At 44.6% G+C, this 23004-nt stretch overlaps 1 protein-coding gene across 1 annotated transcript in view; it reads right to left on the bottom strand.

Annotated features, from left to right (window-relative positions):
* Positions 1–281: 281 nt before the first annotated feature.
* The window catches only part of METTL24 (methyltransferase like 24), a 48136-nt gene continuing 25413 nt past the window's right edge, over positions 282–23004 (bottom strand). The window contains 2 exon segments of the mRNA XM_040597471.1: positions 282–1775; positions 17707–17935. Coding sequence (XP_040453405.1) covers positions 1461–1775; positions 17707–17935 — 544 coding nt within the window. The 3' untranslated portion in view covers positions 282–1460.

Here is a 23004-nt window from a genome sequence, read left to right as displayed (position 1 = left end):
GGGCATGTCGGGTCCAGCACAGGGCCCTGCTCTGGGAAGGAGGGGATAAGGGAACTGAGGCAGCAGAGTGGGTGAAAAAGGAAAGGAGGGTATGGAAGGAGAGAAAGAAATGCCAGGATTACAAGAGAAGGAACAACATGAGGACAGAGGAAGAGCAGAGACTTGCTAAAAACACAACTCTGGGCTGAGGCACACCAAGGGGAGGAACACTGAACCCTGTGGAAGCCAGAAACTAAAGGCAGTTACAAAGGCCATATATGAAAGACACGGACGTGGTGTCATCTTGTATTTTAATGCAAAGTTTAATGTCAAAATTCTTTTAAAGAGAAGAAAAAGCCCAACCTGCTACGTATTTTTTTGCTGCGCCTATTCCTTAGCTCCTCAGGGAACAGCCAAGGCTACTGCAGACAACCCACACGCCATCCTGCAGAGCACCAGCATGGCCACAGATCAGGGCAGCTGCCTGCGCCAACCACTTCTGCCAGCATCAGTGCAGACCCAAGGTCTGGCCTGCTTGTGTCAGGAAGGTAGTCAGGAGATAGCAGGTGTCCAGGAGCAGTGCTGGAGCTGCAAAATGTTCAACTAAACCCCAAAACAAACAAATGAAAAAGACCAGGCTTCACTTTCAGCTCTTTTAAATAAGTATTTCACTAGATGAAAAACCATTTGCTACAGCCATTGCAAGAGCGACCTAAACCAAGCCATTCTTTGAGCAGAGGAACTAGGGAAGCCCTGACTTCTGTAGCTGAAGCCTCCAGAGGGTGAGGAGGGCGAGTGCTGACAGCAGCTTTTCCAGCAGCTGAGTCCCTCTGTTGCACCATCTCCTGCGTCAGAAGTGCTGAACTCGCTTTCCCCGCAGCCAGACTGCCTTAAAGCGCACTCAGAAGCTGCTCAGCAAAACAGGTTTGAATTTAGTTTGGTGGCCGTTTCTGCCTCTGCCAAATTCAGCTGAAATTTGCCAGTGGGTTCAAGAACGTACTGTTCTTGCCTAAAATTTGTTCCATGGGAAACAAGGCCAAAGTAAAGAAGGTGCAAATCAAAGAGGATTGCCTCACAGAGAAAGTGACCCTTCCTGAGAAAGGCGCTTCCTCACGAGCAGTCTCCTGCCCGAGGGCCAGCGCAGGTCAGTGAGCAGAGCTTCCTGCCGCAGCCCCAGAGGGATGCTCGGGCACGGGGCAGCCTGCGATAGCCGTGCTGTTAGCCTCCGAGACAAACCTTTACAGAAACCTCTGTCCTCTGAGACAGGGTACCCACCGGCAAATATACCGCTAGACAAATTTGCACCACATACCTTCTCCTAGTGCCCGTTCTTTTGACAACATATAAAAATAAAAGCCAGTCCATTTTTTAAGCAGTCAATGTGTGCATATTTAGCAACTTTAGCCAGCGATGCCCAGGTCCTCTTCAATAATGCTACGGGGCCAGATGGCTCCCAGTCACACATCATAAATTCCTTTCTGCTATGTCCATCTTGTATTTACCCAGCTCAGTGTGTAACAGCTACTGGCGTTGAAGGCTTCCTTTTTCAGAAACATCTGTGGTTTTGATAAGTCTTTGTAGGTATGGAAAAGCTTAAAGTCCTTCAGCTCCAGTTCTCGGAGCAGACTGTACCAGTACCGCACCACGGTGCTGTCATTGCCGCTGACCTCAAACCCAGGCCAGTGGATGTGCACCTCAAAGACCAGCTGTCCTATCTGCTCAACGACATCTTCCAGGATCAAGTTTTCCAAAATTTTCCACTCAGCACTTTCCACATCTGCCTTGAGGACATCAATCTGCAACAAAAACACCATCACTATGTGAAAATGAGAGGCTCGCAATTATTGTCAGTAACGTCTGACATCACAAAATCCTGCAACGGAACAAAACACACTAACAGTGATTACTTGCATCACAGTAGAGTGGGGTCCCTGTGTGCCAGATGCTACATGAAGCACAGGAGAAGGCCAAAGTGAAATGAATACTATGGGCAGCTCAGGTCACCAGCTACCCACGGCCCTGCTGCTGTCTGAAGCATTTGCAGGCACCTCTACGGATGCTAGGTGAGGAGGAGCAAAGCAAAACAGACTTGTGCAAAGAGTCTGCAGGGTTTTAAGGGCAGCTCCTCCAAAGAAAGGGATAGCAGGAAAGAAACCATGAAGCTGTTTGAAGGGAAAAATACACCTAATAGAAAAGCGCTGAGTTTTAGACTGTTACTTGATTTTGTAGTGAGATATTCAGCAATCCAACCCCTCACAGCCCAACACAACGGCTGGTTGACTTTGCTTGGAGGTTAGCTGGGGGAAGGGAATTGTATGCTTTAGTAAAGAAAGAGCACTTCATCACTGTTTCGCACCTGGTACCAAACGATGACTGCAGTAGTGGTCACCAGCTGCAGAGCGCAAGGGCCTGTGTTTGCCAGAGCTGAACAGGGGAAGGGCCCCCACCCTGAGAGCAGGGTTTGCCTCTGCCAGTTCCCCCTGAGCTGCTGCTTCTGCCCATCTGCTCACGCTCAGGATGAATTTGAAGTGAAAAATGAAGACTTTATTTAGAGTCAAGAATAGTTAAAAAAAAAAAAACCAAACCAACCAACAACACCTAAAACCAAAAAAACCCAGGTCCTCTCCGGCAGCCTACCCTAACTGTTGCAGCCGTGTCAGAAAAGTCACCTGTACAGGTACAGGAGAGAAATTTGGGCGGGTGACATAAAAGCATTGCCCAGGCAACTGTTTTACTAAGCCACAGCGTGCCAGGCTGCCTTGCTGGTGCCAGACCATGCCAAGTCCATGCGGGCTGGGCCCTGGCTTGCAAACCCCTCTGCCCGGGGTGCAGGGCAGGGCTTGCGCTGTGAGCACCTCTCCCATACAGCCAGAGCTCTGCTTCATACGGGCCACAGCCACAAACCACTGGGCCATGGGAAGGGGTGGCCATGTCTACCTTCCCTCCTTCTCTGGATGGCTGACTGAAGGCACCCGGGTCTGAGGGGCAGAGCGCTCACAACCATGCCAGTCCTCCTCAGGGGCTGTGCTCCGGACCTATGGGCAGGCACGGGATGGCAACAATCAGAAGGAGTTTAATGCTTGCCGTTTCTGGTCTCCATCTGTAAAAGGAGGGTATTAACCACTGAACACCCTCGGCAGGGTGCAAGGGTTGTGCTTGTGAAGGGCTGTGAGACTTCTGTGGGACAAGCTGTAGAAAAGCTGAAAACAAAACACTGCATTTTCAGAGCGGACTTGGAGACTGGGACTTGAACGAGGTCCATGGTCACAGACTGAATAATGACAAACCAAGCCACTGCTCGTCTGCTCATTAAGGCAGCACTGTGCCTCCTCCACACTGAAGGAGGCAGGGGGGCAGTGGAAAATGGCCGAGGGATCATGGAATCAAAGCCCGTATTGTAGCACATCCGCATGGGGAGCAGAGAGGAAGGTTGCACAGACAGCCTCAGCTCTGGCATTTCCTAACTTGACTCTGCAACAAAGAGCCTGCCAGTCTGTCCATCCCTGGGTCAGTGAAACAATTTAACATAGCGCTCCTCTGGGTTCAAGGGTAGGCTGAATGTAAATGATGCTGCTCGCGACATTTCAGTGGAGAAGTAACTCGCGGTGAAGCTCACTTGTTTTCCTTTATACCTTTAAATAGGTTACTTATTTTTCAGATACCAGCTTGCAGCTCTACCTGTAATGTGATTTTGCAGGTAGTTGATTCCGCATGGGTGCAATTGCCATAGGACTGTGATGCCACACTTCAGAAACCACAGATGTTTTTCTTTGGGAGACTTCCGTAACTTTGAAAGGAGACAAATTATTCAAAAACTATTTTTTTTTTTTTTTGGCAGGGGTAGGGAGGAGAAATGTTTCTACATGTTTGCTTTTGTTTTCCCATGATCTTGCTTTACGATAACAGTAGGACATCTTTTTCCCATGGTAATGTTCCAGTCATCATCCAGGTTGGTTTGTTTTTCTCTTGTGACATTAACTGCTGCTCTGGCGGCTCAGCAGGCTCTCTGCATGCTCTGCACTGTATTTGCAAAACTGACCCAAAGAGTGGCTGCTAACCAATGTTTCAGTAGGATAAAAACGAGTTACCACAATAACTGCTTAAATACGTACTGAAATGACCATGAAAGGAACACAAGGCTAGTGGGGATGTGCTGTATACACAAACCAGAGGCTCTTTGTTGCCTTTAGTATCCCGCACTGCTGAGAGACCTGGAGGCAGGAAGGTACCTGTCTCTGCCCACCAACTTCTATGACTGCCTTCCAGGCAAGGTGTCCATCTTATCCCAGAATCTCCATTTTATGCCACGGATAGGGTAAAATAAATGGCAGAACAGCTTTGTGTCACTATATCTGAGTGAGTAACAAGCGTCCTGCTAACACTGAATGCATACTTTGTGATGATCAGACTGTGCAGGAAATATTTGCCATCAATATAAGCAGCACACTACTGGTAAGAAATGCACTAGTACCCTCTAAGCGCCTTGATTCAAAGTGCCAGTGAAAGGCTTAGTGGACAAAGCTATAAATTCAGAGCTCTAATTCACCTGGGAGCACAGCTGGAGTCTGCTGCTGGGAGTAAATCCTGGAGGGCAAAGATGTACAGTGCCTGAAGGTAAAGGATGGCAGTCGACTGGCCACCAGTTTCATGCATTTACAGACGAAGGCTAGTTCCTCTTATCTTCCACAAACTAACCAGGTTAGCACAGAAAAGTAAAAAATGTGATTTTTAAAATGTTTTCTTAGTTTAGATACCTTGAAAAAGCGCTACAGCATTGTACCAGTTACACTCAAAGAAAAAAAAAATGCTTTTTCTCATGCACAACCAAGCACATCAAACAGCTGAAAAAGAATCTGGTTTAGTTAGTGAAGGTTAACACATACTGCATGAAGGCTCATTTCTTCTTTTTAGGGTAATGACTTGTTACAACTGTGCATCATTTCCTAAAGCAGAGATCAGAGCTCTGTTTGCCTTGATCGTTTTTGAAATACCAGGGTTAACAGGGATTTCAGGCTCTGCGCTGCCCCGTGGGCACCATTTAAAGCTCCCGGTGGAGAAGAGTCAATTGAGAGTGAGTAGCTGGAGGAAGCAATTTAGCTGTATTACTTCCAGCACGAACTCAGCATGTGGAAGCAGCAGCCAGGAAAGGCAAAACCAGCAAATGCAGTACAGGTCAGGTAAGGAGGATCCCTCCCTTTCTGTGGGAGCAGCCCTGCGGCATAAGCTGGGAGCAGGGAAAGGAGAGCTGGTTACAGCTTTCAAAAGCAGAGGAGCATTGCACGGAACTACCCCATCCTCCTGAACCACACGGCTGCACTCAGGATTTCAGGCTGTGAGAAATAACCCTCTGCTCCAGCTCCCTGGTACTGGGGTTTTTTTAACATCAGCTGTACAGTAAGACAAACTCTGCTTGTTTACGCATCAATTTTTCCCCTCTTCACCTAAGTACAATTCCCTATTTTCAGCAAACAAAACTCTACAAAAAGCTGTTTAATTCATATTTTGCTAGCACACAACTTTGCAGGTAACAAACAAGGTTGAGTGCGGTTTTTTGCAATGTAGCTTTCCTCTTTTCCCACCTGTGACCTTCCAGCATGATACTTCCCTTTCTTTCCCTTCAAAACGCACCCACAGCCTCTCCTCACCAGCAGGCTACCATTCGGATGTTACGTCCCTTTCATTCCCTTTTATTCCAAGCCGAGGCTGTAATTGATGGCAGACAGGATGCCACGTAGCCTAATAGCAAGTCACGCTCCCAGCAGCTTGTGACTGCCTGTCCCCATGCTCCCTGCAGTCAGCGGGAGGGGGAACCATCCTAGCTCACTCTGAGCCACCCAGCAGGAAGACCAGGACTGCTGTAGGCACCGTCTGAGATACACAGATACTAAAATCAGGAGGCAAGTCCATCACTGCTGGCCAGTGATGCACAGCTCCAAACAGCAGCAATTCTTCAAATTACTTCCCTTCCTTCCTACTCACATTTACACCTCCCTCTGTGACGGTCCATATGGCCAACTTCAAAACAACTCGGGACAAATGTGTCATTTGAGAGTATTCCCTCCCAACCTGACAGATCGGGCACATCTTCAAGTATCTGCTTAAGGCAACAAAGCCACAAAGCTGGTTTGTGCAGTTGGGTGCTTACACAGTCTTCGGTCTTTTTTCACGGTAAAGGGCAACTGTCCAGCTGAAATCACTCATACAATACAGACATCACCAAAACAAAACCGTCAGCGAGTGCAGATGAGCTTTGTTCCTCTACAGGCTTACTGCTGATCCTTGCTCGTACTTGCGAGTGACAGAGAAGTCTTTTTTTCTCCCAGTTTCAGTGATGCGCTTCCACAAAAATGTTACACAGCAGGGGCAGGATATCAAGTCATTTTATGCTTACCACTTCAGGTGGAGAAAATGTTTTAAAGTCATATTAAGAAAATCTATTTAACTTTCTCTGATGGCCAACTGTCAGTATAGTAACAGCTTTCCAGAAGCGGTAGTGGCCCCAGACAGACAAACATACCCATTCAGAAAGCCCACCCAGTGCAGGCAGGAGGCACCAATCTCAGCTGAGTGCTCAGGAACACTACACGCACTTTACTCATGCTGTCCCATGGGGAACTGGTCTCAACAAGGACCCACGCGGGCACCCTAAGTGACTACCTCCAACAGCCACAGCGCCCAGGCGTGGGGGTGACCTAGCACTTTTATTCTGCACTTCTTTCCTTGGTTGCTGATGCCGAGACATTTCCCACATATTCTCTCCGTCTGGAAGCAATTTCTGTCTGAAGACTCATTACAGAAAGAGAGAGACACATACCACCCTCCAGTCCAGCCCAGTTAAATGATGCTACTTACTCTAGTGGATAGGCAGAGAAGAACAGACCTTTGAGCTGGCAGGAGGTTTTTTCCAATGCCACTTTACCAGAGGACCAAAGTATCTCTGGACAAACAACCGTCACCTGCCTAAGGTGGTCAGCACAACCTGGAACCCTTTTTCCCTGGCTGCATTGGTTAGGAGGCTGCAGGGTTTCACCTGTGGCCCTCCTGTCATCACAAACATCTTTCTTCACCATAGGATTAGTTCTTGGCATCTTCCCATCTTAAGTCACACTTGGGCACTGGACCAGCCAGAGATGGCAGCTCACTTGTTAATCATCTTCTGGTCATAAAATAATACATGTCCCCAAGCCTGAATTGATTTTCAAACAGGTTTGATGGGTTTAGCTAGCACTATGCTATAATGACCTTAAAGCTACAGGTATTGTGCTTAACATCTTGTCTAGCTTGCCATCCAGCAAGACCAAGGTTCCTGTACAGTGAGCCAGAGAACACAGTCTACAAGCCCTCAGCATGAGGCAGGCCAGCACTACACACAGACAATGCTGAGGGAGAGGGCCTTCCCCTCACAAAATTCCTGAGCATCAAAGATCTTGGTTCCCCGTCTCTAAACCAAGACCAGTCTCTAGAGCAGGCAATGGGAACCTTACCACTAGCTAAGGACTCAACATGATGCCTTCTCAGAGGAAACAGGATGAAGAGCCAGCATGAGCCCCCAAACAGTGACCTTCTTGCCTGCTCAGGGTGGCAGCAGCTCACAAGTGTGCATCCCTGCTCAGAAACGCTGTGCCCCAGCTCCCATTTGCACTGTGTTATCTTTCTCAGTTTGCATGGCTCTTCTGTCGTACAGAAGAAGATGAAAACGACATCCCCTCACCGGGTCCCTCAACCCAATGGCCAGATTGCCCAAGTGGGAAAAAACCCCACAAGGGAGCTGCAGAAACCCTGATCTTAAATTATTTATCAGCCTGATCATCAGCAAGAGCTCTGCTCACCAAAGCCCGTGCTACAAACAGACACTTTAAACAGCGCATTTATTCCACCAGCAGCCAACAGCCCAGGGCTGGAAGTAGAGCTGCTCCGCACACAGCCCTGGCCGAGCGCATGAGTTGCTTTGCAAAGAACGCATTCACCCATCTAATCTCACAGGAGATGTCCCGCTGCCCACTCCCCTCACAAAGGGAGGAAAATCCTTTCATTTCTGATCTTTTGATCTTCTCTGCCAGACGCTGCTGGATGCCTGTGGGAACGGATGTTTACTCAAAAGAATAAATGTTGTACGCTGGACCCTCAAGTCTCTTCATTAAAGGGGAACAAACATTTGCAGTCTGTTTGTGTTGCCCCAGCACCACGCAAGGACAGTGGGACCTAGCTCTGTGCTTACATAAAAGCCACGTTATCCCGGTCTTGCTAAAGGTGAAAGCCAGCAGCAATATAACAAACGCATTATGAGAGGATGAGAGGGCAGCTGGGGCAGGGCGTTTGCGTTAGGAGGCAAATAACCAGCAACTGATCCCGAAGCCTGAGGAGGAAGACCTGTGGGTGTGTGCACCCATGCAAGGGACAGAGGGTTCAGGCTACTGTAAAATGGCTTACACAGTAAACAGCATTCTGGCTACAAGACCTGCTGTTGTTTATTAATAAAGTGCCCATGGGGGCCTTTAAAATGCAAGTAATTGAAGAAAGGGCTGAGAGTCCCATCTTAATGTTCACCACACCTTAAAGAACATCTCTTGCAGGATGAGAACATGCAGGCCCACTCTAACTGCACAGTTAAATCTGGTGGAGGACCTGGTTTACATCTGCACCAACCACTGCAATAAACTCCTTTAAAAGCACACCCCTTCACGGGGATCTACCTGTTTCACTTCGTTTCTGGTCCAGGGTGCCAACCTGCCAGACCAGATCTGCTTCACTGTTTGCCCACGCTGCTGTTTGCCTGCAACCATGGCAGGAGGAAAGCCGTGTGTTCCTGAAAATGTGAGTAAGGAACACCCTGAACTGGTGGCATGACTATCAGATTTCACCTTGGGACAGGCAGTGAGGAGGGGAAAGGTGAGCTGCTATGGCTTTGACCTCCAGATCTCAAAAGAACTCAAATTTTTGAGAATGGAGGGATACCTTAAACTGCTGTCAGGTCAAAAATGAGACCAGAAAGGATTCAGACACCAAGGTGAAAGTATTCAAACAAGAGATGGCCAATTCCAATGTCAAGAATTTGTAAACAGGGACAAGCTACAAATGACATTTTTTTAGAGAGTTCTTAAGTGCTCTGGATAAGGCACTTTTCTGAAGGACTTTTTAATGTCTGAATTCTGAAAAATCTGAAGGACTTTTTAATGTCAATTACTCCCTGGAAATTGTGAGAAAGATGGGTAGCGGCGAAAGCCCAGGATGCTTATGGAAAAGGGTTGCTCTCGATTCTCATAAAACCAGTGTCACGTCCTGGACCAGCACCCTAAGCAGACAGCACCTTAGCTCAATCAAAACCAGATGGATTCACATTCCTGTGCTGAAGCCGGTGTTAATAGCTTAAGCAGGACCTGGGGAGCATGAACACAGGTCTGAGCTTGGCAGGTGCCATGCATCTGGTACCACCTTGTGAAGCAGGGGAGGTTCCCCAGGCTCCTGCCGAACTCCGGTTTCAGCAGGAGGAGGGAACCAGGAGTGACTGGCTTCTTACAGCAGCAGCATACCAACGATGGCTCCCTGGTGCCTGCGGCAAGTGCCATGCTCTTCTGAATGCAACTGTTTGACACTGAAATAGTGGTACACTGCTGCTGCTGTCGAAGAGAAGGTGGAACAGCATATTAGTGCACCAAACTGTGCTGGGAATTGAACACAGCTTGTGCAGCCCTCTTGTAAAGCTGAGGGAAAGCAGATTTTTAATACCTGATTTTTTCTAAGTGTCTTAACAACCACAACAAAGGCAACAAAAAAAGAAAATAAAAGCCTAAAAAAAAATCCTCCTTCCTTTCTAATTTTTAGCAGACGATAATATGCTTTGAAAGTGCCTTTTTTTTTTTTCATAAGATGACCTGCATAAACTCTGTTTCAACAGCAAAATACTTTCATTACAATTCAGACATTGCACTAGCCATTTTCCTAGAGGAAAAGGTTATGGATCGCACCACATTCAGCCAATGGTATAATTAAAAAGATCTTTGCTACGTGCCTGACAATTGCATACTAAACAGCACCTCCAGGTCACTCCCTAGAAACACCACTATTCTTAACAGTATCTTGAGAACTGCTCCTGGTGGACAGAATTTAAATGAGGCAAAAGGAGATGCAAGGGACCAAGAGAAAAGCTTGTAAGGGAATGTGTATGAGGCATTCCTTGCATACGACACAGACAGCGAGAGAGGTGGTGAGCAGTAAATCACTGTCCAAAGATCTTTGCTTCCAGAAACATGAGGATGTCAAGCCTGTTTCTCCTTGCAGCCAAATTCTTCAATCCAATTACAGTTAAAATACTTCATGCAACAGCAGCCTCAGCTGACTAAGCAAATACAAGGCAATTACCACCTTGATTTCATTATCGCTAAAATTAAAAATATATACATCCAGGAAAGAAGCACTGTGTGTCAGGAGCTTGTAAATCACTTAGGGGCAACCATTACGAGATTACAGAAGGCAGCTTTGGAAACATCTGCACCAGTTTGATTGCCTCTTTTCAGCAAATGGAGTAAAATTCATCAGCTCATTGATGCACTCCCAAACAAAAGGTTCATACACAGCAACAGCTAGTGCTCAGACTGCAGCTCTGTGTAACTCCAAGGAAATTGGTCACATTACACAGAGAATGCATCTGGCCCACCATGTACAAACACAACCTCAAAAGGACTGAATGCCTGTGTTACGGGCAGTAAGTCTCACAAGAACTCATAAATCAAATTACAGAGCTAGAGGCAGATGCTCATTGCAGAATAACATGCTCTCCAGCACTCTGAGCTTTTGCTCTAATGGAATGACTTTAAAAAAACAACAACCAACAACACTATACATTTTTTGGCTAGCTTGCCCAATGTTATCATCTCCGGCATTCTCCCTTTCAGCACAACCAGCACAGAAATCAGCATGTGAGACTTTCTTGCAGAACTTTGAAGTCTTGATCTTAGGATTCGTCAGACAGATGCTGAGCATCTTGGACACACAGCATCTTGGACAGAAAGATGCTGAGCATCGAGCTGAGTTTGTGGGCAAGTCACTCAAGATGGGATGCACCTCACCCAGCCTTAGACATCTAAACTCAAACCAGTTGTCCAAACTCCCTTTATAGACCACAGAGAACACGAACTTCTGAAGGGCTGTTTCAGATATGCAGGTCACATCATCCAGGCTGTTTTAAACATCTGCCCTTGAATGAGATAAACTCAAGAGAAACCATTAAGATGCAGTTCATGAGGACCTCAACAGCTATCTCAAATTTAGAAATTTAAATTAATGGAGGTGAGTTCCATGCTCCTCCATCCACTGGCAGGTCATTTATTTATATCAGAAGCTCTTACAGCTATGGCATTACATCTGCCTGGTGCAAAAGAGTCCCATACTAATGTGGGACTTTACGGTGCAGAGTTACTCCTACTACAAAGAGGCCAGGGTCAGCTGTTAACACTTTAAAAAAATCAGTAGTCTGGGACAAAACTCCCTCTACTGTGCCATGCAGAATCTGATATAACAAAGAGCCAGTCTGATGCATCCACGTAAAAGCCAATGAGATGACAACTGGTAGCAGTGCAGACGTTTCAGGGGAAGAAAGGGAATAAGGTGGTCGCAGCCTGAGCCTTAGCAAGAAAACCCATTGGGAATTCTGAATAGTACTGATTGCTGATGCCCCAGCTGCAGGAGGGGCAGCAAAACACTAGTAAGATGTTATGGGAAATACAGGAAACTTAAAGAGGCCGGTATGATAGCCCTACCAAAGCAAAGGCTGTTCTTCACAACTATATCTGGATGGTACACATGTATCTGGATGGTAAATAACAGCTGCAGAAAAAGGGCCACTTAAGCCTAAAGACCACTGATTGCACAAGAAAACTTGGATACGAAAATAATGAGGCTAAAAATCAGATGAAGGTTGGGCTTTTTCCTGCTAGAATTGAAATTCTGGAAAAGCCCCAAATAAGCATAATAAAGCAAAGGAAAAAATTAAGCCCTTTCAAGACATAATCCCAAACATTTACTTAAGGATTTGTATGATGTGGCAATTCAAGAGTTGGTCTCGTTTGGTCTTTCTGACGCTAAGCCAGACTCAGCAAAGCACAGATCTGAACTTGTGCCTCTCACTCCAGCAAGGTGAAGGGGCTGTTCCCCAGGTGCAGCAGCAACAGTGACAAGGACTCACCTCCCCTGAAGCAGTTCCCAGGTTCCTGAGCCCCTGCCTTCTCATCCCAAGCTCAGGCTTCCACACATAAAGCAGTTTGCAGGCACTTACGAGCTGGTACTGAGGACCTTCTGTGAGTTAAGATGGCAGCTGAGCTGAGTTTAAGAATACTGGTGGCATCCCCACATTGAACTTGGGCATGGCAGCCCCCTAGGGAAGTTATCACACCAACTAACTCCTAAGCTCCCCGTGCAATACCTAAGCCTACCCTTGTAAGGGATAATCAAGGCTAAATGATTTTGTTTAGGCAGGGTCAAGAATTCAAAAGACTATTCCGGCCCCTGCAGTCCTGAGGTGTGCATAGTAAAGAGTAACTGCATGGATTTGGTTGCTCCAAAATTTGAGCAAGGACTCTTCCCAATCTGGGGAGTTATTTTTTTTGTTTTGTTAATCAAATCTCCATGCACAACTGTTGTTATACAGTTTTCCCAGGGCTTTTATTTTACATTTATTTGTGTATTGCCAACAGAGCCAATTTTAAACCAAAATGGTAAATTGATTTTCTTTAATCTTTGCCCTTTCACACCAGTCTTCACAAAACTGAAAGCGCAGCATGAAACAGAACCTACGTCATCTGCTTTAGGAGGGCAGCAAGTGATAAATTACTTGGCTAGGAGAAGACGAGGTTATTATCAAAATGGCTTCAGGGTGTAGTGTTTTGAAGTTGTGTCAAGTATTAAATAACAGGTGAAAGGGAGGAGGTTTCTCCTTTTGAAACCCTAAATCTCGGCCTGTTCAATAAAATGAAGCAGACACCTGTTAGCCAGGTTATCACAGGAAAGAATCTTCATGAAGGGCTGGTGTAAATTAAAACCTTCAAATCAAAATCAGGACTCAAAGGCTGCTTTGCATTTCTTTTCATAATAAACAATGACACAGTTTGGTCTCTTACACAATTTGTTCAAGATTACTTGAATGGCAGAAGCTGAACACAACTCCGCTGTCCCCTGAAAATTACACCTATGAGCACTTCCTGATTAATGAAGGTTTTACTTTGTGTTCTCAAATTCTCCTTTCCACCTTAGTTTGTTTTCCAAGAAACCATCTCATCCCCTGCTGAGCTATACTGCTAAGGAATGCATAGTCACCCCACTCACTGATGGCACCGCATGAGATTTGTCCTACAGAGCTTCAGAAAGAAGAAAACTACTACTGAAGTAAGAGTTTGCATGTGTGAACACGCATGGCTTACTCATGCATGCCCACTGAGGACAGAATGAACTCTTGCTTCTGCTGCTCAGAGCCTTTCTGTCAAAGGTTTTTAATTTTGCTTTATAGCGTAACCTTTGGAATACAGAATACACATAGTAGCTTGGTTTGAATTTCTGGTTAAGGGTTAGGACTTTTTGTAGAAGGGATAATGTTGGAGTGGGAAGAGCTTACTTGCATTTCAACATGGTCTTCCCCCAAAAGTTTTATTGCATACTAAAATATGGGCTACATGGAACATCGCAACCTTCTGAGAAAGACATTGACACCACACACAATGCAAATCTATGCTGGGACTGGGCAAATGATGCATTCAGCTGAATTGGCCTCCTTGTAATTGAAATTCAGACTGATGATCCCCTTGCAAGACTATGGCACTGGCTGTGATTAGTCTAGAAGAGCACTGGGATCTATGTTTGACACCGTCTCCCACAGTAATCCTGTATCCAAGTCAGAATGTTATAGCCTTGATGAACAGACAACTACATAATTAAGAAACTAGTCGGATGGCTGGGCTCAGAGGGCAGTGGTTAATGGGTTGTACTCTACCTGGAGGTCAGTTACAAGTAAAGTGTACAGGGTCATTACTAGGATTCATCCTGTTTAGCATCTTTATCAGTTATCTAGAGGAGGCATTAGATGACACTCTTGCTGTGTTTTGTGGGTGACACCAAATTGGTGGGACCAGTCAATACACACAGTCAAGGGCAGAACTGCCATTCCAAAGGGACCCAGACAGGCTGGAGAGATGGGCCAACAGGAACCTGATGAAATTAAAGAAGGACAAATGCCAAGTCCTGCAGCATGGGAGGAAGGACCCCCTGCAACGATACAAACTGAGGACTGCCTGCCTGGCTGGGGAGCAGCTCTGCAGAAAGGTCCTGGGGGTCATAGTGCAAAGAAGGCCAACAGCATTCCAGGACTGCGTTAGCAGGACCACGGCCCATAGACCAAGGGATGTGATTATCTCCCTGCACTTGTGAGAGTGCATCTAGATACTACATCCAGTTTTGGTCCCCACAACACAAGACAGGCAATGATAAACTGAGGTGAGTTCAGCTGGGAGCCACCAAGACGGCTGGGGACTGGAACACTTGGCCTCACAAGGAGAGGCTGGGGGAACAGGGCTTGTTCAACCTAGGCAGGAGACAGCTTTGTGGGGGACTAACATCAGCCTGTAGAGTCTACAAAGGGGTCATCAAGTCAGCAGAGAAAAGCTCTTCAACAGTGCTTAGAACAAGAGACAAGAGGCATAAATTGAAACCGAGGGCTTTCAGACTGCATATAAGGAGAAACTTTTCCACGATGAGGACAATCAACCAGGACAACAGCTTGCTCAGTGAAGTTGTGTGGTCTCCATTTTGGACAAAACTCAGTGGTTTTCAAGACCAAAGTGGATCAAGCCTTGAACGACCTGGTTTGACTTCACAGCTGGCCTTGCTTTGTTTGAGCAGGGGATTACACTACAGGTCTCTCAAGATCCCTTGTGACTTGAACTATCCAGCAACTCTGTACAAAGGAAGTTCCCCACCCTGCTGTCACTAATCCACGGGAAATACCAGCACTGTAGCATCCTCACCCCAGTAGGTAGGTAGAGAATATAGAAGCGAAAGCTTTCATAAAGGTGAACTCCACTACAATAAGAAAGAAAACGTTGTGCATTCAGTGGCTTTCTCCCATTTCCCCCCTGTTCATCAGCAGTGTACTACACAGTGCATATTCAGCAAAAAACTGGGGGCGCGGTGGGGGGCAGAGATGAGCAAGATCGATTTTTACATCTTTATCTTTTCCTATGGCTGATAAAATACTGCTCTTTTCAGAAGACAGACCAGTAAATTTTCAGTTTAGATTTCTGTACCAGGAAATAGGACTCTCATGACTTCGGGGATTATTCCAGGGCTTAAAAGATTTCACACTCTAACAGTTCCCCAAAATACTCTGACTACATGTTTTCTCTGTCAGTCTCATCCTAATATAGTACTAGATAAATCCTCTACCTCCAGGCTATTTACTCTCCCCAGAGAACTGAGGACTGTTACACCCCATAGCCAATTAGAAAGATCAAGTTATTTTAATCTTTCCTCAAATCCACTCTAACACCAAAAACCTGTTTGTATTTCTTGCCATAATATCAGGATAGGTTTCCCCTTCTGTGGATGAGGTCCCAGTACTGACTGCAGAACACTAGGTGTGCTCTCATCTGAGCCAGTGTGTATATGAGTCTTCGAATCCCTTGCACACAAAACCCCCAAACTGCATGTTTTCTTGTAAAGGCTACAACAGCAAGAACTCCAGGAGGCCTTGTCTGTCCTCTCTTCATCATCCCAATCCAAAGCCTCTGACGTCAGTGGAAATAGTCTCAGTAACTTGGATAGTCTTGGATCAAGTCCCAAATATTAAAGAATAAAAGCAAGGAGAAAATGAGGCACTAACTTCAAATGCAGCTGCCTGAAATTCCTGCCTTGAAGTGGGAATGGAACAACTTTGAGGGTAGGCGGAAGGATTTTTAAAATTAAAAAGAACGGGATGAAGAGTGTGTTTTAACTTTCTAATTTAAAAAAGTGCTTTGGAAAATATTCTGTGAAACTGTTTTGAATTAACTTACTTATTGAGTCAAGGGAACATTCTACTCACATTCACCAGAAGAATGAAAACCTGAATGTCACAGCATTTACTTTGATGTGCTCTTCATAAATCGGAGCTTATCAGTGTCTTTACGCAACACACAACTTCTCAGGCTGCCTTCTAAATTAAAGAAAAATTAAACAGAACGATGTGAGGAGAGTCAGCCCATTCAGGTATTTCACAAATAGGAAGTAACAGGAGATCACAGAGTATGTAACACCTTTATCCTCACCAGAAGAAAGTCAGCTCCTGACTTCACTAATGCCGTAGTTTTGCACAGGGGAGCTACCTGAATGTGAATAGAGCAAGAGGCTGTATACACTGTTCATAAAGTGCCAACACACCAACTGAACCAATCCTATGCCGTGGGTAGGCAGCTTGGGGAAAGCCTAATTGCATGTATCACATGTGCATTATGTTCCTGGGTAGCCCTCCAGCCGGCTGCTTTCATGTCAGGTAACTTTCACCCAGAAAGTTACACACATACTCAGAATTCATAGCTACATCCTTCTCATTCACAGGTCTTACAATCACTCTGTATAACCATGATAACCTGAGAACTGACTGTTCTCAGCAGGTCTGGTATATCACAAAACTCATACGGTTTTTCTGGATCGGGTCATTAATCATTTGCTCTATGACTAATTCTTCTAAAATCAAAACAATCAATGTAAGGCACACATCAAAGGAAAGCCATCTCTCTCTCTCTCCCCCCAGATGTTTCACTAATGCACAGCCCAATATAGTTACAGTATGACTAAGTAGTAGAAAAAAGCCTTTTTCTGCACTTATCTTCAAAATGGTCCAATCAGTAGAGCTGAACCAGAAGAAAATACTGAAGAAAAGCAAGAAGTGAACTGAAAAGACGTCTTGCATTTTATAATACGAAACCAAACAAACACTACACTGCTTGCTTTCTAAATCATACAGAAGAGCTCCTCCTTAACTCACACTGCCTATTTCTTAAAAAACAAAGACAAGCACAACTAGCTGCAGGCAATGAAGTATATTCGCATTTGAATTCATGCTTGTGTACCCTCTGAAGGAAAAACTCAAAAACAACCTAAGGAACTTCCTCAAATGTATTCTGGCAACAGTTATTTGAGGCTTGAAGATTTCTGATGTCTTTACAGTTTCTTAAAAACAAACTGGGAAATGTTAAAACACTCCACAGACTGCTGCCAATTTTAAAACAGGATGTTTTTGTTGTGGATGACTGTAATTAGGAGCAGTGACCTTGAAATTGTAAACAACCCGTCCATTAGCTCTTTTCTTCTAATTATTCCTGCAAATATTTTTTTTTCTCTTTATAAACTTGGCTGTATGAATAGTTCAGCACTCATACTCAGACAAAGACCAGAACTTCCACAGGACTGAAAATACTAGTACCCAATGTCACCAGCTAGCTGAAGAGAAAAGGAAGAGAGGAGGAGGAAAGTATTTAGTGTATGGCTAGTGACTGAAAATCAAGGTGGCTGTTATCAGCACACAGAAAAAGCACGACAGAAAAGGCATGCCTACAAGAAATGCATTACGACTATTGCTGAAGAAAGATCCATTGTCAGGAGATAGCCTTGGAAAGTGCCCAAACTTCTAAGACGGCAAGGAGAAAGCTCTGCAGCTTTCCCAACACCTAAACCTGCAGTCAGAAACCTGACCCCCCAAGTCCTTACCTTCTGATGCCCAAATTCATTCAGTATTGTGCCCAGCTTCTTCGTGTTGCTGTGAAGTTTATGAGCAGCAATGGCTGGATTGGGATCCCTCCAGTCAATGGACAGGCGATGATACCAGAGGTGCCGACCCTCCTGAATGTGTGCTGACTTGATGCTGGGGTCAAATCGATGAACCTCACATCCACTGTTGGCCATGCTGATCTCAAACTGGTTGTCATCATTGCCTAGCCTACGAAACAGAAAAGGTAACTATTAATGCTGCAAAAAGAACTATTCGTGAGTAGGACATTTTGAGGATTCACAGTAAAAGAAGGTAAAAATCCAACCTATTTGTTTCTGAAGCAAACTGGAGGAGCTGTTGTGCTCCTTCTTGGGATACGTCCACAGCACTGAGCACAATCTAACCCTAATTCTGATGCGATAACCAGAAATAAAGCTAAGGGTCCACAATAGTACCTGCTGAAGATTCAGAATAAGTAGTTAGATAAAGGAAATTTAAAGGAACAGTTTCCAATGTCACATTCATAACTGACCTTAAGAAACTTCTGATGAAATTTTTCATTTATTGAATGAAACTACTGGAGTGGATTAGACAAACTAACCTCACCAGAAAATTCAAATTCCATGCAATATACTGCATTAGAATGAAGGGCTCCTTTCAAGGCAAGAACTAAACCACCTTTAGCCAGGGTGATAAACTTTCCAAAGAGCTTTTTCTTAATTCAGAAGCTGACATAATTTATAAAAAGGAAATTAAATGTTTAGAATCTTTGTGCTGACATTATTCCTCTATTTATGTTTTGTATATATACGTATATATTCTTCTATTTTCAACTTGCTTTTTCTTTTAAAGATTACAATACTTTCCTTAGTACCCACTGCAAAAAATTCCAATAACCAAGCCATAAGTAGAAAAGCAAACATATTTAAAATTTATACAATACCGTTTTGTGAAAATCAGGCATATTTCCCACTGTGCCTATAATCTACTGTTACCATGATGAGTCACAATGACCACCAACAGGGACAAGACACAAGAATCAAATGCCTCTTTTCCTCTGTGCACAGGAAGACACAGATAAAAAAGCAAATTTAAAAATAACCTGTTCACAACAGTAGCAGAGTTTTTACACAGACTTAAGAGAAAGACCGCTGGTAATTTGGAAAAGATCCCAAAGAAGGATAAAAATCAATAGCCCCATCATATAGCAGTCTTTTCTCAGTTCCTGTCTTTCCAAGGAGATGATGTACTTTACAAGGCTGTGCCATATTCCTACCTCCTACAGCCCACTGGTTCACACAGAATATACTAAAACTAAAAAATTCTGGTATTGACCATTGCAATCACATGTCTGGACCACAGACCTTCCCTACTGTGTAAAACAGGACATTCATTCCTGCTCCTCTGAGCTTGTTCCAAACGTGGTTCAAATCATGCACTAACCCTTAAAGTTAATCAAAATTACGCTGTTGGATATACACACATGTAGTGCTGGGAAGTCAATCAAGTGTTTAAATCAGCACTTCAACCAGTTTTACTGATTGAGAATATCCACTATGTACTAACAGCATGGCACTTATTTATCACACACAAACCATTATAGGGCAATACTCCTGGATGCGCTGTCAGAGCACCTGCTACACTACACCACAATTACAAATTAGAAATGGTGCGAGACTGAAATAATTCTGGCTATTTGCATCAATATGTAAAACATGGTATGTTTTAAATCATGCTACACTATGCTATGACATTAAGCTAACACTAAATATTTTACATAGATAACATACTGATAAAATAAAATGAATCCAACTCATGAAGCAATGTTTAGAAGAGCATATGTTTTGGAAGTTACCGCTACGGTATGATGCTTGCTGTAATATTGGCTAAGCACGGTGTAATGGTAGCCAATTAGAAGGTCTCCTCTCAACCATCCTCCCCTTTAAACATCCTGAGAAAGCAGGAGGAGACAGAGTTTGCAAAATCAGGCCAGTGTGCTTTTAAGAACAGCTCCGCTTCACAGGATTCCAGCTCATACAGCTGTGTAGGAGGACAGGAGAGGAGTTTTCTTTTAATACATTCAACACACATTAGGAAAAAAAGTTCAGAAGTTAACAAAATGAATCAATGTGTTTGTCTGCATGTGGCTTTCTGAAGAAGGGACAATGATGGACAAAGACCAGTGTAATCCCTTAGGAATGAGAAACTGGCAAAAAATGACAAAACATGTGAATTGTTGGGGACAGTGACAGCATTAGAGTGATGAGCCTACCAGTGACCGATGGATACATGCACCCATAACACACTTCTAACAGTACCAGCTGCTACAACCCAGAGGGCCAAACGGTTTTGATGTAGACAAACCTCAGGCTGCCTCCAAACAGATTGCTACTTATGTGGACTGCAAAGGGAGGTTCACAGTGGTGCAAAACAGAAAAAAAAATACAGATGAAGGTGAAGAAGGTGCTGATATATCTTCTGGCACTCTAGCTATCGGCTCAAGTTTATGCCTGAAGAGGGATCTAAGAAAAAAACAATATTTAGGAGAGAAAAAAAAGCCATCTCCAAAAGAACCGGTTTGAAACGTTTCTGGCTTACAGGTGATTGTGCTAAGGGATAACACAGCATGAAAAAGGTAAACAAATTAGGTCTCCTAGGAAAGATTTTGTGTTTTTTTTAAAAGAAAGGTGTGGAGGTCACAGAAGACTAGAGAGGCCCTTCTCCACCATCAGGAGAGAGTAGTTGCTGCCTCCAGCAACAGCAAAATTAAAAATGCTAAAGACACCGACCTATTTTTACTGTAAAGGGGAAGACAGCTTAGTTACGGAGTTGGCAGTCACACACAGTCCCCTGTACTCTGGGCAGAAGTGGGCTTTCAAAGCAGCAGAAACAGCATCTGCAAGACCAGCTCTCCTAGCCTCGTGCATGTGGGACGGAAGGGCTCACTGGCACTGCTCCCCACCGGCAGCAGGGCAGGGACGCTGACCCAGGACAGAGCACAGCACAGCAGGGAGCAGTGTCCCTTGGCTGTCCCCTGCTCCCAGGGTTTGCAGAGGGTCACGGTACACAGAGCCTTGCACTCAGAAAAACCACTGGGCTGCAGCTTGCACCGAAAGGAGCATCACAACATCCCCGTGTCATCCTGGCGTGCAGCCAGCACACAAGCAGCACAAAAGATGCTTTGTCTCCTCCAGCACAGCTCTACTGGACACCTGTAGCTGATCCAGCCTGATAACTGCAGGTACTCCAGCTCCCACAGAGGCCACAAGAGACAGAGCTGTAAAACCATGCATGTTTCAAATCCAGCTTTCCCTTTCTGTGTTCCCCCTCCTCCCCTTGTTTCTCAAAGGAAGACAACCAAGCTCTGCAGCTCAGGAAAAAAGAAGCATCCCCTGCCTGGATCCTAAAGACCCTACACTTTGAGATCCACCTGAAAGGGCTTTTATACAGTATTGCACCAAGACTCTCTAAGTCTCAACTGGTAAGTTTCTGAAATCCTATTCATTTATATTATCTCAGCTTGAGTGCCTGCCTGTGGTGTTTGTAACAGACTTGGCTTAATCTAAGGAGATTTAGCACTAATAACTAGAGCTCACTAATGCATATTGCAATTACATATCATACTGGGAAATCCTGTCCCCAAGCAAAAACACTGCTGATTCTCAGTAGTGGAAGCAACTAATACTAATCTAAAAAGATCTCCAGATGTTTCAGATGCTGCTTGCTCCCATTCAAAAGTAACCTCTTCTATAGCATCCAAGAAGGCAAAGCCTAAGCAGCGTGTTTTGTTCCATTTTTAATGATATATGGATTTAATTCAGGATTCCCAGTAAAACACACACTGAACTTTCACATTTGTCCTCCATCCACCCTGTCCACAGGGTGTATTCTTCACTGGAAGCAGCTGCTCCCCCTTTGCTTGTTATGAAGTGTATGAGATAACAGAAATGTTTAAAGGGGATTTTTGTCTTACTCAGAACAAAATTACTTTTCTGCCTGTCGTAAACTAAAGAAAGTGAGTCTGAGAAAAGAATTATGCAGCAACAAGCTCCAAAGGCTGCAGAAGTAAACCGGAGGACTGAAGACTACTCCTCCTCAACATCAAATATTTCCCTTTTACTTTTTATCTGCTTCATGTGATGCATCATAGTTGGGTACTTATGCAGTAAGTGTATCTGATGATTAATGGGAGAGCCAACATCAATTTCAGTCTCTGCTAAGCCCTACTGTTCTACCAGTACAGCAAATCTGGCATTCAGGCTCCCTGTACCATACCGAAAGTGGCACCACATATAGAACACTGGTATACATGCACTAACTCAGATTTATTCAAAACCATTCGCAAATTATCTCTGGGTGGCCAGTTTTGTGCCAAATCTGCATTTACTAGTACAGATGAAATCAACTCTGTGTTGTGCCTACTGGCCAATTCAACAAAAATACCATTTCAGCCCACACTTGGTCCATAGCAAAAGGCAAGAGGGACACGATACATGAGCTCAGGTCTAATATTAATGATCATGTAATCTGAAGGTCTAGATTAATTCCACTGAACTTTGGATACTTTCCCAAGACATCTAAAGTCAGCAGCTACATTATACCAGACTTCCTCTATAATCGAAGGAAAGCTATACCTATCTCCAGAATGCTATTTAGCTTAGCTGATTTTCCACCCGAATGTGCCTGCCTCTCCCTACTACCAGGAGCCTCAGGCAATGAGCCAGTACTATACAGTCAAGCAGGTAGTCTGGACCTGAGCATGGAGTATAACACAGCATCTCTCCTAACTTTCATGGGAATGTGAAAAACAAACAAAAAATCTTGTAAACCTGTATTTTGCACTAAAACCAGCTAAGCAGAATTTGAAATAGATTGCTTTTTGTGGTCTGAATGTTCTTTGCAACAGTAGTTGAAAGGAGTTTGCTCTCCATATATGTGATTTGTCTTTAAAGGGCATGTTATTGTTGTTCTGCCACAGAGCAATGCAGCTGAACAAAACCTGAGAGCCCCTCACCCTCTGAGGTGTTTGGCCTTTACAGCTCAGTATAAACTTGAGCCAAATGCAAACCCACCCAAATTAACAGAAAATACTCCTTTGGACTGCAGCGCACTCTGCGTCCACTTTACATTAATTGCTGGTGTTAACTGCTTATCACTGAGAAACGCCACCCCGACACAGTTCCTTGATATCCACCATTTGTCAGACCCATAGCAGCAAAATCACAGAAATAAACTGCACTGGTTTAAGGGACATGAAGCCTTTCAATACACCTCTGACCTAAAGCTGGCTCCCCGGA

This window comes from Falco naumanni, chromosome 6, assembly GCF_017639655.2.
Source record: "Falco naumanni isolate bFalNau1 chromosome 6, bFalNau1.pat, whole genome shotgun sequence".
NCBI classification, from domain to species: domain Eukaryota; kingdom Metazoa; phylum Chordata; class Aves; order Falconiformes; family Falconidae; genus Falco; species Falco naumanni.
The sequence above is the reverse complement of the archived record's forward strand: the minus strand, read 5'-3'. Positions and strand labels throughout refer to the sequence as shown.